This window comes from Lycium barbarum, chromosome 1, assembly GCF_019175385.1.
Source record: "Lycium barbarum isolate Lr01 chromosome 1, ASM1917538v2, whole genome shotgun sequence".
Classification (NCBI taxonomy): Eukaryota; Viridiplantae; Streptophyta; class Magnoliopsida; order Solanales; family Solanaceae; genus Lycium; species Lycium barbarum.
In genome coordinates, this window is record NC_083337.1 from 143811639 (window position 1) to 143828065 (window position 16427).

Consider the following 16427-nt stretch of genomic DNA (forward strand, 5'->3'; position numbering starts at 1 on the left):
CAGGGAGACCCCCTACCTTTTTGTGCTTGCAATGGAATACCTTACTAGAGTGGTTAAGAGTTTGAGCCTAATCCCGGACTTTAACTATCATCCTAGGTGTGAGAAATTGAAATTGGTTCAACTAAGATTTGCTGATGACCTTCTCTTATTCTGCAGAGGAGATTTAGGATCAATGAACCTCCTATTTGCTTGTTTCCAGCGCTTCTCTAATGCTTCTGGTCTGACATTAAACAAGCAAAAAAGTTCAATCTTATTTGGTGGAGTCCCTGCTAAAGAACAAGACTTGATACTTGGTCTTCTTGGTATCCCTCAGGGAGTGATCCCTGTTAGATACTTGGGAGTGCCATTAAGCACTAAAAGGATTTCAGTGATGCAATGTCAACCGCTAGTGGAGAGTATGGTACGTAGAATCACATCCTGGACATCTAAATTTCTTTCATATGCGGGTAGATTACAACTTATTAAAAGCATTTTGTTTGCCCTACAAACTTTTTGGTGTCAAATCTTCATTTTACCCAAGAAGATCATTAAACAAGTGATAAGCATTTGTAGAAGATATTTGCGGACTCGGGAGAATGAGTTGAGTAAGAAGGCTCTAGTAGCATGGGAGAATGTGTGCCTACCAAGATCAGCGGGGGGATTTAATGTTATATGCATAGATACCTGGAATAAAGTAGCAATATGCAAATATTTTTGGAATATATGTAAGAAAAAGGACAGGCTATGGATCCAATGGATTCATCTATGCAGTGTCAAAGGGCAAAATATATGGGATGTCAATCCTAAACAAGCATCATGGGTAGTTAGGAAGATATTCAAGGCTAGGGAGCAGGTTATTCACATACTGAGATATTGAACATGGACAAGTTCTCTATTAAGCAAGTATATAACACGCTAAGGGGCGTATTTGTCAAAGTGGACTGGAGGAGGCTGACGTGCAACAATTGTGGATGCCCAAAATGAGTGTTCATATTGCAACTAGTAATGCTGAGGAGGATTTATACAAAAGACGGGTTGGCCAGATGGGGGTTGATACAGAATAAAGTGTGTTCTTTATGTGAGGAGGAAGATGAGTCCATAGAACACTTATTTTTTGAGTGCACATTTTCTAATGCACTGTGGACAACAATGCTTAGATGGATGGGGCATCATAGAGCAGCAATGGGCTGGCAATAGGAGGTGACCTGGGCTATCAATTATGCTAAGGGTCAAAATGCGAGTCCGGAACTAAAATAGCTCCAAAAAAAACATTTTGAACCAAAATGCCCCAATAATTTTTTTTTTACTAAAGTACCTATGGCGCAGTATTTTACTGCGCTATAGTACTAACGGAGACGGACCCGTTAAGTCCTATAACGCAGTATAATAATGCGCTATACGGAATATGAAGCACCGTATAACGCATGATTTTACTGCGTTATAGGACTTTGCCTCTCTCCTATAACGTAGTAAAATCATGCGTTATAGTCTACCACTATAACCCGATCGGGTTCCACCACTGCCTCCTCCAGTGGCAATTTTTTTTCAAAAACGCCATTGGAGGGCAGGTTTCCGTGGTCCCCACCCATTAAAAACGTCGTTTTCTAGGAAATTTCATCCGGAAAGTTTAGATTCTCGGTATATTCAAGTCAAGGAGCAAGATTCTAAGTTTGAATTTTGAGAAAAAGCGGCGTACAACTCGATTAAAATATCTACAAAAAATCTTCGATTAAGGTTTTCTACTATGAACTTTTGTTATTATTTTGTTATATACATTATATTGCATGCATGTTTAACATTTAATCATCATTAATAAAAAAAAAAAAAAAAAATTTTTTGGTTTGATCGGCTGGGGGCAGTGGCTTAGGCCACTGTTCCGTTTTTTTTTTTTTTGTTTAATTCATTATTTGTTAAATGTTTATGAATTGTTAATTGTTAAATGTTTATGCATTGTTAATTCGTTATATGTTTATGAGTTGTTAATTTGGTTAATTATTTATGAATTGTTAACATTGTTAATTTGTTATATGTTTATGAGTTGAATTTGATTAATTATTTATGAATTGTTAATGAATTATTATTTTTTTAATTGAGTATTTATTAAATATTCTTTATGAATTGAAAGAAGTTGATTGGTAATGAATTATTATATTGTTAACATTTTGTTTGGATGATTGTTATGTATTGTTTTGACATTTATCGTATTATGTTGTATTATATAGGACCAAATCAGTGGTTACATAAAATAGAACCTCTCGTCGTTACATAACAATAAAATTAAAGTAGCAATCAAAGCAAACATTTTATTTATACTAACAACATAATATAATACAATAGGTAACAACCATCCAAACAAGTTGTAAACGATTATGAAATGTTAATCTATACAATTTTAAAAGCATGAATATATATGTTAAAAAAAAAAAATCTTAAAAAGAATAGTTAAAGTTCTTCTTTTCATAAATACATAAGCTAACGAAAAAAATATAAAGTTTATAGGAAAATATGTGGTTGACGAATATGAACTCTTAGTTTAATTTTATCGTAGTTGTGTTGGCTATTTGGTCAACTAAAAATATATCACATATTCAAAATATAGTTCCAAACAAATATTACTGCTAAATTTCGATTAGTTAATATAATTTATCTTTCATTTCAAGAATAATGACTAATTTAGTATGTACAGACCGGACTCTTTATGGATCCGAATGTTCCCCCTGGGGCCGATGATCACCCGGGGCCCGCTGATAGATCAGTATTGTCTTTGCAAGACAATCATAGGTCAGAGTTATTATGGGCCGGTAGTATAGGGATATCTACTAGGCTCCGTCCCCGTAGGCTGCAGAGAGCATGGACTCTTTTACGCGAGCACCCCCCACATCCTCGCGTGTTGGAGATATTATTTCGGGGCGGCATCTACCGTTGCGTGTCCGTTGGTCGGGTACAGTATGATTGGGCGCTCATCACGGCCATGGTTGAGCGGTGGAGGCCAGAGACACATACCTTCCATCTTCGGACTGGTGAGGCCACGATTACACTTGAGGATGTAGAGGTCCTCTTTGGATTGCGAGTTGATGGAGAGCCACTGTACACTCGGTACGAGCCTCCTCCTGGTCGGATGTGGGTGACAGAGTTGACTAGGCTCACCCACTTCGTGCCTGATGCCGCGGCCCAGATATTCGGACAGGGTCGGGTTCAGCTTAGTGCACTCTGCACTTATTTGGAGGGTCTGGATCCGGTTGGCGACGGCACCCCGCAGGACGATGTTGATCGTCATGCCCGTTTGTACCTGCTTATTATATTCGGGGGCATCTTGTTCCCGAATTCATCGGGTGCCTTTGTCAGTTTATGTTACTTGGTTTTTTTGGAGCATCTGGACCGCTTGGGAGACTACAGCTGGGGCGGTGCTGTTTTGGCGTATCTTTACAGATGCCTGTGCCGAGCGTCTATTGGTGCTGTCAGAGATGTGTGTGGATTTTTTGTTCTTCTCCAGGTAATATTTAAGTTGCGTTCCTGTAATGTCAACAAACCTCTTGAAAGGAAGGGCGACTAAAAAATCGTATTTTCTAATATCGCTTACAGTTATGGGCGTGGGAGAGGATGCTGCCTTTTCAGCCCGTACCTAGAGATCACCTCGAGATTGACATGCCTTATGCGAGGAGGTGGATAGCGGGTTTTGACCGGGATGTCGATACGCACCCCAGTATTCTTCCATTCCGGGACCAGCTTGATCACATGACGGATGATGCGGTAAAACTATTTAAATTTACATTAATAATTTAATTAAACGTCTTTTCTACATGGTGATCACTGATTTGTATTTATATGTTATGCAGCTATTTATATGGACGCCGTACGCTGCTATATTAGATGGTTTGCCCCCCTTCTGCAGGGCAGGTCAGGGGGTTTGGAGGTCGCGGTGTCCATTGATACACCTGGACATCGTAGAGGATCACATGCCCGAGCGTGTCTTACGACAGTTTGGGCATACACAGAGTATACCCCCTGATGTCCGTCATGAGCTCCGACACTACCAGCTGGACGATCGGGCTGCCATTGATGATAATATTTTGGCTTTCATGGATGTCCAGCTCCACCGTTGGGAGAACAGGTTGGGCACTTCAGCGGTGGTCGGCCATTTGACTCCCGTTGAGCATTACATGCGTTGGTACCATCAGATCACACGCAGATTGATTGGCAACCCAGCTTTGCGTCCCCCTAGGGATGTAGGATATTCAGCACTCGCGGGGCAGTACGAGGCATTGGTAAGTTTATCGTATTTAGATTTATCTAATTTCATTAATTGTTACGTTTTAAAAATAAACTTTTTTTGTTTCTGTTAAACACAAATGCAGCTGGTGGCCGTACAGCGTTTACGCATCTTGGAGTTAGAGCATATGCCTTACCCTGGGCTTGCGGGGCTTGCCGCGGAGATGGTTAGGATTTTCGAGGATGGTATCCGCCAGGCAGGCGAGATTAGGCGCATGGCGGAGCCTGTTCCGGAGGCTGAGTATCAGGCAGCACCGGGGGCTCCCAGAGGACTGGTAGATGAGGCGGATGAGGCCGGTCTCATTCCAGAGGGCGTTCACGGTCTAGTCCATCCGCAGCCCTTCCAGGCCGGTGGCAGCTCACCTGGAGACTCACCTACGTTTACGCCGGTGCTCTTACTTGCTGAGATACTCGGGTCTTCATCACAGCCGAGCCATAATGCATACATGGAGGAGCGTGATAACGTTGATTGGGTGGCGTTACGCGCTTCATTAGCTGATGAGCGGCCTGTGAGGAATTCTTTGATGAGTTTTTGATCCCGGTTAGTATTTAAAATACATATTTGTTCATTTAAATTATTTATATATATATATATATATATATATATATATATATATATATATATATATATATATATATATATGTTATTCATTATTTAGTAATATTTTATATTTTAGGATTCGGCGCCAGCGGGTCCATCAGAGCCACCCACTCAGCCTGCCGAGGCAGAGGTGTCTTCTCATGAGACTACCGAGGCGCGTGTAAGTTTTTTACTTAAAACTAATTTTATTCAATATAAGGTCAATATTTAATATACATATTTGATCATTTAAAGTACTTATTATTTTATTTTTTTCATATTTTAGGATTCGGCGCCAGCGGGTCCATCAGAGCCACCCACTCAAGCATTTTCTCATGGGTCTGCCGAGCCAGCAGTGTCTTCCCATATGACTACCGAGCCACAGGTAAGCTTTTTATTAAAATTTATTTTATTCAATATAAGGTCAATATTTAATATACATATTTGATCATTTAAAGTACTTATTATATCATTTTTTTCATATGTTAGGATTCGGCGCCAGTGGGTCCACAGGAGCTGCCCATTCCGGAGCATTCTCATCAGCCTGCCGAGGCAGAGGTGTCTTCTCATGAGACTACCGAGGCGCATGTAAGTTTTTTACTTAAACTAATTTTATTCAATATAAGAAAAATGTTTATTTAATTTTTATAACCTTTACTTGGACTTCGAACAGCATCTCGTCCAGGAGACTACCTCATATTCACCATCACACCCATCTCAGGAGGCTACAGACCCATCTCAGGAGCCTTCTCAGGCGCCCGTTGACACACAAATTTGATTAAATAAATAACTTTAATGTATTCAACATAAATAAGAAATGGTACTAATATTTATATATTTTTCGGGTTCATCCTTCGGCGCCTGCGGTGGCGACTCCCGACGAGGAAGAGGTCCAGTTTCCAGACCCAGCTCAGCATGAGGTTCTGACCGTGCCAGCGGGACAAGATCCCAAGAAGAAGCACGTTCTAGTTAAGGGCGCAAGGGCTAGGGGAAGAGGAGATGATCATGACTTGGAGCGCTCGGTTATTAAGAGGAAAAAGGGCGACGGAGACGATGGCGAGGGCGGTGGGGATGGTATGAGCCTTAGGCCTAGGGATAGTCTCCGTCATACTACATGTGGGACCCATCCTCGATAGTGTATATACATTAGTGTTGTACAATTTATCGTAAATATTATACATTTTTTGCATATTTATAAATATTATCATTAGTCTTTATTATTGATAATATAAAAAAAAAAAAAAAAAAAAAAGCATGACACATTCGAAATAAGTTAAGCATTAATTTAAAAATAAGACGAAACCCTAAAAGATAAATAACTTAAAGCTAATGACTACAAGTCTTCAAACAAAAAAGGATTTCGAGCACTTTTCAACTATTAAAACGACAATTTAAAGTATCACGTATTCTTGATGTGTTGAGCCTATTTTATTAATTGTACAAATATAACTAGAGTACTATATAAAATATTGAAGTTTCGGAATCTTAAAGCATGATTAATATACGGCTAAACTACGTAAAAAAGATAAAATTACGTAATAAGGGAAGAATGGAAAGGGGGACTTGTGATTTTATGATCTCCTATAACGCAGTAAAATCATGCGTTATACGTTGGACCGTATTCCGTATAGCGCATTATTTTACTGCGTTATAGGAGTTAACGGGACCGTCTCTATTAGTGCTATAGCGCATTATTTTACTGCGCTATAGGTACTTTAGTAACTTCTTTTTTTGTTGGGGCATTTTAATTTAAAATATTTTTTTTTTTTAGCCATTTTGGTTCCCCACCCTCAAAATGCAGCTGCTGATGCCTACAGACTGGTTCTAGGGGCAGTGTTTATCATTTATGGATTGAGAGAAACCACAGACAATTCCAGGGGAAGAAGAGTACGATGAGACATTTGTGCAAGTGCATTGTACAGGAGGTGCATAATAGAGCAGGTCACTTTGTCAAGATTGCAGGAGAAGACTTGATTACTATCCTATTTGACTTTCAATTTAATAGGGTGGAGGTAGACTAGTGGCTAGAGGATAGATTGCTTACTTTTCCTGGGGCCTAGCTTTCTAGGTTCTTTGGTTTTTGCTTTACTTGTACAAATTTTACCCTGGTAATAATATATATACAGTTATCAAAAAAAAAAAAAAAAACTCGTAATCATTTTTTTATATTATAATTTATCTCTTTATAACAGTAATAACCATCTTTATAATACGCTTTTTATAAAATTATCTCTCCGTAATAACTACTATCTTCTTTTTTGCTAATATAATAATTAATCATCTTTATAAAAATAAAATCTCTAAAATTACCAATAATAAGTCTAGAAATTTTGACCAAATATTTTAATATTTATGATAAAAAATATTATATAAATATATATTTCTATCATTAGAAGACTTCCTTCTTTATACAAAAGGTTATTAAACTTAGAATTTGATATTAAACCTATTTATGATAGTCAAATTATTATTTAAATATCAAATGCTATACCAACTAAAATATCTCTGAACCAACGATGTCGTTGGTAAAGAAAGGTTTGACTATATAATGTACGCGAATATTCAGAATGTAACAAATACTTTTGTAATGTGTTTGGAAATATCGAAAACAAAAGATTATGAGCCAATGATAAATATTTATCCTTTTCTAAGCCAATTAAAAAAAAAAAAAAAGAAACTACATAACAAATTCACAACGGCGTCAACCACAACATGAGCTAAATCTTTTAGTAACAGCAACTTCAATCTTTTTTTCTCTCCAATTACCAATTCTAATTACTGGAGATTCCTCAACCTCCCCAAACACCCCTTTTCCAATCTTCTTATATATTTCGTTAGCCGTCATATCAAATACCTCCTCAACTTGCACCCCCGTTCTAGCAGAAACTTCCATAAACGAACAACCATTAACCCTCGCAAATTCCTTACCTTCCTCTTCACTAACAACCCTAATTCCCTTATCAACATCACACTTATTCGCCACCACCGTTACCGTCAAACTCTCACCACCTTCTTTACGTATATCATCCAACCAACTTGAAAGTTTCTTGAACGTATTTCTTTGAGTAACGTCGTAAACTAGTAAAGCTCCAACAGCGCCTCTGTAATAAGATCTTGTTATTGCTCTGAACTGTTCTGTTCCTGCTGTGTCCCATAATTGTAACTTTATTGGCTTATCGTCTATGGCGATCATTCTTGATCCGTATCCGGACCCGACAGTGACCTCGTGAACCGGATTGAATCGTGCAGTTGTGTACTGGAAAAGGAGGCAGGTTTTTCCTACTCCGGTTTCGCCTACTATGATGAACTTGAACAGATACTTGTAATACAACATTGTAAAAAGAAACTTAAATTAAACACAATGCAGAGAGAAATGAATTAGGTCTATTGGAAACAACCTCTCCTCTCTACTTTTTGTTGTTGTTGTTGAGAGAAGTGAATTAGGTGATGATTGAATAATGAAAAGATTATTGGATAATGCATATTTAATTTATAGGTAGAGGATTATTCCCAAATTGATTAGAAGAATGAAGTGTTTTAATTTTCTCAATTCTATTTGCGTAAGGAATTTGCATGCATTTGTTTCCTAATTCTAATATTACATGGATTGTGTGCGGGGTTGAGAGTGTAAAGGTTTTGGAAAACTTTCTTTTTATTTCATTTAAGCCCATCAAGTTTAAACGAATTACATAGACTTATCCTTTTATTTGAAAGATGGCGGGATCACTTTCTCTAATTAAAAAAGGTGGAGTACTAACAATGTCTAATATGAATGTCACTTGACCAAACGTATTGTTACTCCCAAACGCACACGTAAATATACGCGATCGTACAAGTAATATAAGATTTAAAGTCCAGATATCGTACCCACAGGGACTTATGATTAACTATTTACTAAATTAAACTGATGCAAATTATCTAAACAAGAAATAAAAACCAAATGTATATTTATAAACTAACTAAAAATAAAAGATAGCAAATAATGAACTTCAACTAAGCCTGTCAAGTGGGCCGGGCCATTTAAATTAACGTAAGCCACATAGGGCCGGGCAGGGGCGTAATTAAGGGGCCGGGCTTGGGGAGGGAAAAGGGTGTCCGGCCAAGCCCTACCCGAATAGGGGCTACACCTCAGGCCGGGTTTAGTTAGTGGGTCGGGCCTCTCTTTTTTTTTAAAAAAAGTTCTAATACAAAAATAGACATTTACATTTACTAATAATAATAAATTAACATTTACATCTAATGATAAAATTGCTAAACTATAAAAAAAGTTTAGTCGTTGTCAAATTCAAAAAGCTAGCCATTGTAAATTTAAAAAACTAGTCGTTGTCAATTTTATTTGAACCCCTAAATTTATGAATAACTACACTTTGGTCATATTTTCAAACTATAAATACCCCTCCATTCTTCTTCATTTTCACACAATTCTTCCACAATTCTCTCTTTATCTAAATTTGCTATTCAACTAGTGTACATTACTCCACCTCCATCTTCTCCTCGAGTTCGAAGATCAACTTCAAGTGCAGTGTGGATGCATTTTGAGCGAGCAAATGAGGAACATGTTAAATGTCAACATTGTGGTGACATATATCTCCACAAGTCCGGAGTGCCGGGTGTAAGCCTATTGGGGGGTGGGGGTGGAGGGAGGTACCGGTGTCGTGCGTAGGCCCTTGTGAAAAGGCACGAAATTGAACTTTGAAGTTTATCTCTTCTTTAAATTTGTCCATCGATGTTAGCCGTTTAATTTGTATGTTTTGAACTTTTGTTTCGCCGTTCAAGTTTTTATGTTTTGAATTTGCAATGTTATCAATTTAAGTTTTAAGTTTTATTTTAAATTATTTATGTAGATGTTGATATGTCTATTTGACTAGACACAAAATTTAAGAAAGAACAGAAGACTTTCAAACTTGTGGTGTTAAATGAGTCACATATATTTTGTGTGGCTATAAATCATTGCATAAAGGTAAATTATTTCCAAATATAGAAAGGGGTCATTCTTTTTAGCACGGACTACTAAAGAAATAGGTTCACGTAAATTGAAACGGGGGGAGTATTATATTTGATATAATCTAATGGAATTTTACTTTTATGTATCCATAGTATATATGACATGCAGTGACTTGGGCCTATATTCATAACCGGTACGAATCCAAGATTCGGGTAGAGGATAATCAACTTGAACTTCCCCAGGTCCGATAAGTGAAAGTAAGAATTCTGAAAGGTCTAGAAGGACTTTCGAACCGGAGACGAGGCCGCCAAAGGATAGATACCGACCTTATGCTTAACCAGAGATATCCAACTTTAGGTCGGATAAGGGAAAAAACAATCCCAGCCATCATTCGAGCATGAGTGACAGGCGAGCGGATCGCGGATCAAGCAGTCGAGGTTTGCTGTTTAGAGGTGATACCAGTGGGTCGCCCAACAATAGGGACAGCCCGAGGTTATCGGAGTACAATTTCAACATTAACACCACAGATCTTGTCTCGGCCATTGGCCATATCACGGATGCAAGGTGGCCGAGACCACTAAGATCCGATCCAGCTCAAAGAGATCCAAGCATGATGTGTGAATATCATGGTACTCATGTTCATAGGACTGAGGACTGTCGCTAACTGAGAGAGGAGGTGGCTCGGTTATTAAAATATGGTCACATTCGCGAATTCTTAAGTGACCGAGCCAAAGGACATTACAAAGGCTGGGAAAATCACCAACAGGTTGAGCCCATGGAGCCTCAACACGTGATCAATATGATAATCGGAGGAACGGAAATGCCACGAGGTCGATGATGAAGAGGACAAAAGTTTATGTTGTTCGAGAAAAACGAACCGGGGATTATGTACCCGGAGGATCTATTTCCTTCAACGATGAGGATACATAAGGCATCATATTTAGCCCCACAACGATGCTTTGGTAATTTCTATCCTTATTTTTAAATCTCAAGTTAAACGTATTTTGATTGATCCAGGTAGTTCGGCCAATATTATCCGATGGAAAGTTGTAGAGCAACTTAGGCTGTTGGATCAAATCATGCTGGCGGTTCGAGTTCTCAGCGGAATCAACATGGCAAGCGAAACTAGTAAGAGGGAAATCTCTTTGCCGGTAAACATCGCCGGGACTATTCAACAAACGGTGTTCTATGTCATCGAGGGTGAGATGAAATACAACGCATTGCTCGGCAGACCATGGATTCATATCATGAGGGCAGTACCCTCATCATTACATTAAATATTGGGATTCCCAACCTTAAAAAAAGATAAAAACGGTCAGTGACGAGCAACCTGCAGTAAGGGAGATGTTCGCAGTCGAAGAAGCGCCCCCCACTCAAAGGAACCATCCCTAAAAGCTGTTGAACCAGCCAAAGGCAAAGACACCAAATAACAATTACAGAGTGGAGGCTCGGTTAGTTCGAGTGAAGAAAAAAAAGAGATGAGCCTGAACTTTGAAGAAGACGATTTCAGTGTGCCCAGATCGTTCGTTCTAACGGATGATTGGGACGTAACCAAGTCTACCGTAGAAGAGCTGGAACAGATTATCTTGTTTGTGCACTTGCCAGACAGAAAGGTATATCTGGTCACGGGGTTAACCTCGGAGCTCAGGCGTAAATTAGTTAAATTTCTTCAAGCTAACGCCGATTGTTTTGCATGGTCCCATTTAGACATGACAGGTGTACCACCGGAGGGAACGACGCATAAGTTAAGCCTCGATAAAAAAAATTCCCCGGTGAAACAGAAAAGGAGACTATGGCCGAAGTAAAGCGTGCCTTCATCAAAGAAGACGTAACAAATCTTTTAAAAATAGGTTCCATCCGGGAGGTTAAATACCCGGACTAGTTAGATAATATCGTTGTCATGCCAAAGAAAGGTAATAAATTCATAATGTGCGTTGATTATAAGGATTTGAACAAAGCATGCCCGAAGGATTCATTCCCTATGCCTCACATTGATCGAATGATCGATGCGACGGCCGAACATGAGATGTTAAGTTTTCTCGATGCCTACTCCTGGTATAACCAGATTCGGATGGCACCGGAGGATCAAGAGAGAACTTCTTTTATAACCAGATATGGGACTTATTGCTATAATGTAATGCCATTCGGATTAAAAAATATCGATGCAACTTACCAACGCCTAGTTAACCAAATGTTCGAAGAACAAATAGGTAAAACAATAAAGGTTTATATTGATGACGTGCTAGTTAAGTCCCTGGAAACAGAGGACCATTTGAAGCATTTGCAGGAAACCTTCGACATACTTCGCAAATATAACATGCAGTTGAACCCTGAGAAGTGTGCCTTTGGAGTTAGATCGGGTAAGTTCTTAGGTTTTATGGTGTCGAACCGAAGAATTGAAATCAACCCGGACAAAATTAAGGCCATTGAAGAAATCGAAGTGGTTAACAACGTGAAGGCAGTGCAAAGGTTAACCGAAAGGATAGCGGCTCTGAGCCGATTCATTTCAAGGTCTTCGAATGAAAGTCACCGTTTCTTTTCGCTGCAAAGGAAGAAGAATGACTTCGTATGGACACTGAAATGTCAAAGAGCTTTGGAAGGCTTAAAGCGGTACTTGTCGAGTCCACTTTGCTGCACACACCGAAGGCAGATGAACAACTGTTCTTATATCTGGCAGTATTCGAGGTAGCAGTAAGTGGCGTTTTGGTCCGAGAAGAAGAAGGTACGCAATTCCCTATCTATTATGTGAGTAGAACATTAGAGGATGCAGAGACACGTTATCCTCACCTCCAAAAATTGGCTTTAGCTTTGGTAAGTGCTTCTAGGAAACTGAAACCTTATTTCCAATGCCACCCCATATGTGTAGTAACCACTTACCCATTAAAAAATATCATGCATAAACCGGAGCTATCAAGAAGGTTGACGAAATGGGTCGTAGAAATAAAAGGTTATGATTTCAAATATAAACCTAGAACGGCTATTAAATCCCAAATTTTAGCCAACTTCGTAGCGGACTTTATGCCCGCAATAGTTCCCGAGGTAGAAAAAGAACTTTTGCCAACCTCGAGAAAAACCTCGATGATCTGGACCCTATACACGGACGGAGCATCGAACGTGAAAGGGTCCCGACTAGGAATTGTTCTTAAGGCCCCCGCAGGTAATATTATTCGACAATCAATCAAGACTTTAAAATTGAATAACAATGAAGCTGAGTATGAGGCTATGATTGCAGGTTTGGAATTGGCTCAAAGCTTAGGGGCTGGAGTCATCGAAGCAAAGTACGACTCTCTTCTGGTTGTGAACCAAGTCAACGGTGTTTTTGAAGTCAAAGATGAACGAATGCAGAGATACCTAGAAAAAATTCAAGTAATTTTACACCGGTTCAAAGAATGGACTATGCAACATGTACCCAGGGAATAGAACAATGAAGCAGATGCATTGGCCAACTTAGGTTCGTCAGTCGGGGCAGAAGAATTCAATTCTGGCACGGTCGTTCAGTTGATGAATTTGGCAGTGGAAAATAGTCACGCTGAGATAAATACAATGAGCTTGACATGGGGCTGGCGCAATAAATACATAGACTATTTGCGAGATGGGAAGCTCCCAGCGAACTCTTAGGAGTCGAGGTCCCTTCGAACTAAAGCTGCTAGATTCTGCTTGGTCGATGACCAGTTGTATCGGCGATCTTTCTACGGACGTTTGGCTAAATGCTTGGGGCCCGGAGAAATGGATTATGTCATGCGGGAGGTCCACGAAGGGACTTGCGGAGACCACGAAGGGAGCCAAAGCTTTTGTCCGAAAGGTAATCAGAGCAGGATACTACTAAAACCGGATGGAGGAGGATGCGGAAAAGTTTGTCCGAAAATGCGACGGATGCCTAAGACACGCACCAATGATTCACCAACCGGGGAAGTTGCTGTATCCGATTCTATCTCCTTGGCCATTCATGAAATGGGGAATGGATATTGCGGTCCTTTGCCCTGGGCTCCCGCTAAGGCTCGGTTCATTTTGTTTATGACTGACTATTTTTCTAAATGGGTTGAAGCGCAAGCCTTCGAGAAAGTCAGAGAGAAGGAAGTCATTAACTTCATTTGGGACCACATCGTTTGTCAGTTCGGCATTCCTTCCGAGATAACTTGCGACAACGGTCGGTAATTCATTGGTAATAAGGTCAATGACTTCCTCGAAGGATTGAAGATCAAAAAGATTTTGTCGACTCCGTATCACCCAAGTGCAAATGGACAGGCGGAGTAGACAAATAAAACCATAATTCAAAATCTAAGAAAGCGACTAGAATCGTCGAAGCATAAGTGGAAGGAAGTTTTGCCGGAGGTACTATGGGCCTGCAGAACGACATCGAAGTCAAGTACTGGAGAAACACCGTTTTCTCTGGTTTATGGTGCGGAAGCCTTAATTCTTGTGGAAGTTGGAGAACCGAGCCTAAGATTCCGGTATGCGACGAACGAGTCAAATGAAGAGGCTATGGCCGTGAAGCTTGATTTAGCGGACGAACTTCGCAAGAATGCGTTGGTCTGTTTAGCAGCTCAAAAACAACGAATTAGGAGATATGACAATCGAAGAACGAATCTTCGACATTTCCAAGTTGGGGACTTAGTGCTTAGGAAATTACCATGCACACTACGAATCCCGTGACGGAAAATTGGGCCCGAATTGGGAAGGACCGTATAAGATAACCGAAGTAACCGACAAAGGGTCGTATCAACTAGAAACTGGAGACGGCCAATAGCTACACAACAACTGGAACCTGGTACACTTGAAAAAATATTATTGCTAAGGTACGAGTGATAGAACTTAAATAATGTTAAATATTTGCCTATTTTTATTTACATATTTTATATTTTCTCTGATTAATTTTCTATTTTCACAGGTAAAATGTACTTCGTGAAGAGAATAATCAAATTATAACAGAAGCAGGACAAAAAGAGAAAATTGCAAAGTCTATACATAAAGATAGAAAAGATGAAAAGTTCATATATTACATCGAGCTCAATGGTCAATATCTGCAACGAGCTAAAGAGAAGTAAAAGACTGCAACATGTTGTACATTTAAACCTATAAAAAAAGGTGTTCAGAATACAAAATGGAGGCACACACTTTCCAAGAGATAGCAAAAAGTTTTCCTTTATACTTTTCCTGCTGCCTTTCTCTGCTTGTTTTGAGAAAGTCTTCATAAAAGACAAGAAAGGGGCCCACTTTGGGAAATCATTCTCTTGTAGGAAGCTAGAAGAAAGAAGTGATTTTAATACGTAGGACATTTCCTTAATGGAAAAGAATTCTCTACACTGAAGCTTAAGTTGGGATATGTTATGAAGAATTCAAGAAGTTTTCTTCAAGAAGTTGTGCTATCAAAAAGGGAGTTAATACAGTGAAATAAAATTACTATATATTTTTGTTGTTAACTTCCTTTGTTGACACTCACTATTATGCACTATATTACGTCGTCTTTTACATTCTTATCCTGCGCAAAAAATGAACTAATTCTTTAGCAGTCGGAAATATGATGGATCTAGTTAATTAAATTGGGAGACAATAAGCTTAATTACCTGCTACTGATCTTATAAGTTATCTCTTTTACCTTATTATATCAATTTTTATTTGCGAAAAAAGAAATTAATGTAATAAGTTATATTAAATTTGATATCCGAAAGGAGTCATCTTTAAATATAAGAATTATAGCAGCTATCTCATTGTAATCATTTTATAATTAAATTATATATCTGAAATGAATATAATTTATGAATTATACGAATTGATTATATTCGCAAGAAATAATTAATTCACCAAAGGATTCGTATCTCAATGAAATTAACAAGTGAAATCACTATTTCCAACATCTCTTCCATTTGGTAAATTCCAATCACGATATTTTAATTTTATTACTTTCATAAGGAGTATCAAGCAAAAAGTCGTTATTTTTACGGTAGTAATCAAAGTAAGAGCATTAAATATTCCAATCTCTGTGGGATTGATATCTTTCTATACTATAATTTGATATAATGCGAGTTTAAATTTTATATACGCCAGACACTCGTCAACGAGCTACTAACCGTTTGTGAATTTCAGTGATTCTTACCTTTTCCTTGCAGGTTCAAATCGAAGCAAAATTCGAAGAAAGTAGAATTAGGTCTGTTGCACTCTTTTTTCCTTAAAATCAGTTTTATCCCGAAGTGGGTTTTCCGGCAAGATTTTTAACGAGGCAACAATGTATAACGTCTTACTTTCTCATTTAAAAACCAGGCTAAATGTCATGGACTCGAAGACTAGCTAAGTACTGGGGACTAGGGATTCAACAACGTTGTTTTCTATAGTGTTCCTCTGCTCATGCTTCTCATACAAACACTAGGGGACTATGATATCCTCTCCAAGAACGACAAGATCGAGAAAACTCAAATAAGTGATAAGTGAAGTCGAAGTCGAAACATTTTTTGTTTTTTGTATTTACCAAACCTTCTGCATTAGGATTCGTTGTAAGGGCCAAACGATCGAATGAATCGTGCCCAGATAGTTTTGCTACGGCAAAAGGCAGAATGAGTCGGATGAAGTCCTTAGATTCTTGTATGAGACAATTATTTGAAATATGAAGAAAAATACTTCGGTGAAAATACGCATCAAATATGCTCTCTTATAAAAGTA

General features: G+C 38.7%; 1 protein-coding gene and 1 long non-coding RNA gene across 2 annotated transcripts; one reads left to right on the forward strand and one right to left on the reverse strand.

Annotated features, from left to right (window-relative positions):
• Nucleotides 1-5112: 5112 nt before the first annotated feature.
• On the forward strand, nucleotides 5113-5596 carry LOC132611643 (uncharacterized). Its single transcript, XR_009571710.1, has 3 exons — nucleotides 5113-5213; nucleotides 5318-5416; nucleotides 5502-5596. It is a non-coding gene; the product is annotated as an uncharacterized LOC132611643 (long non-coding RNA).
• Nucleotides 5597-7191: 1595 nt separating this feature from the next.
• Nucleotides 7192-8192, reverse strand: LOC132611693 (ras-related protein Rab-2-A-like). Its single transcript, XM_060326101.1, has one exon. It carries the CDS (start codon nucleotides 8160-8162, stop codon nucleotides 7530-7532), a length of 633 nt encoding a protein of 210 aa, XP_060182084.1. The 5' UTR covers nucleotides 8163-8192; the 3' UTR covers nucleotides 7192-7529.
• Between the last annotated feature and the right edge of the window lie 8235 nt (nucleotides 8193-16427).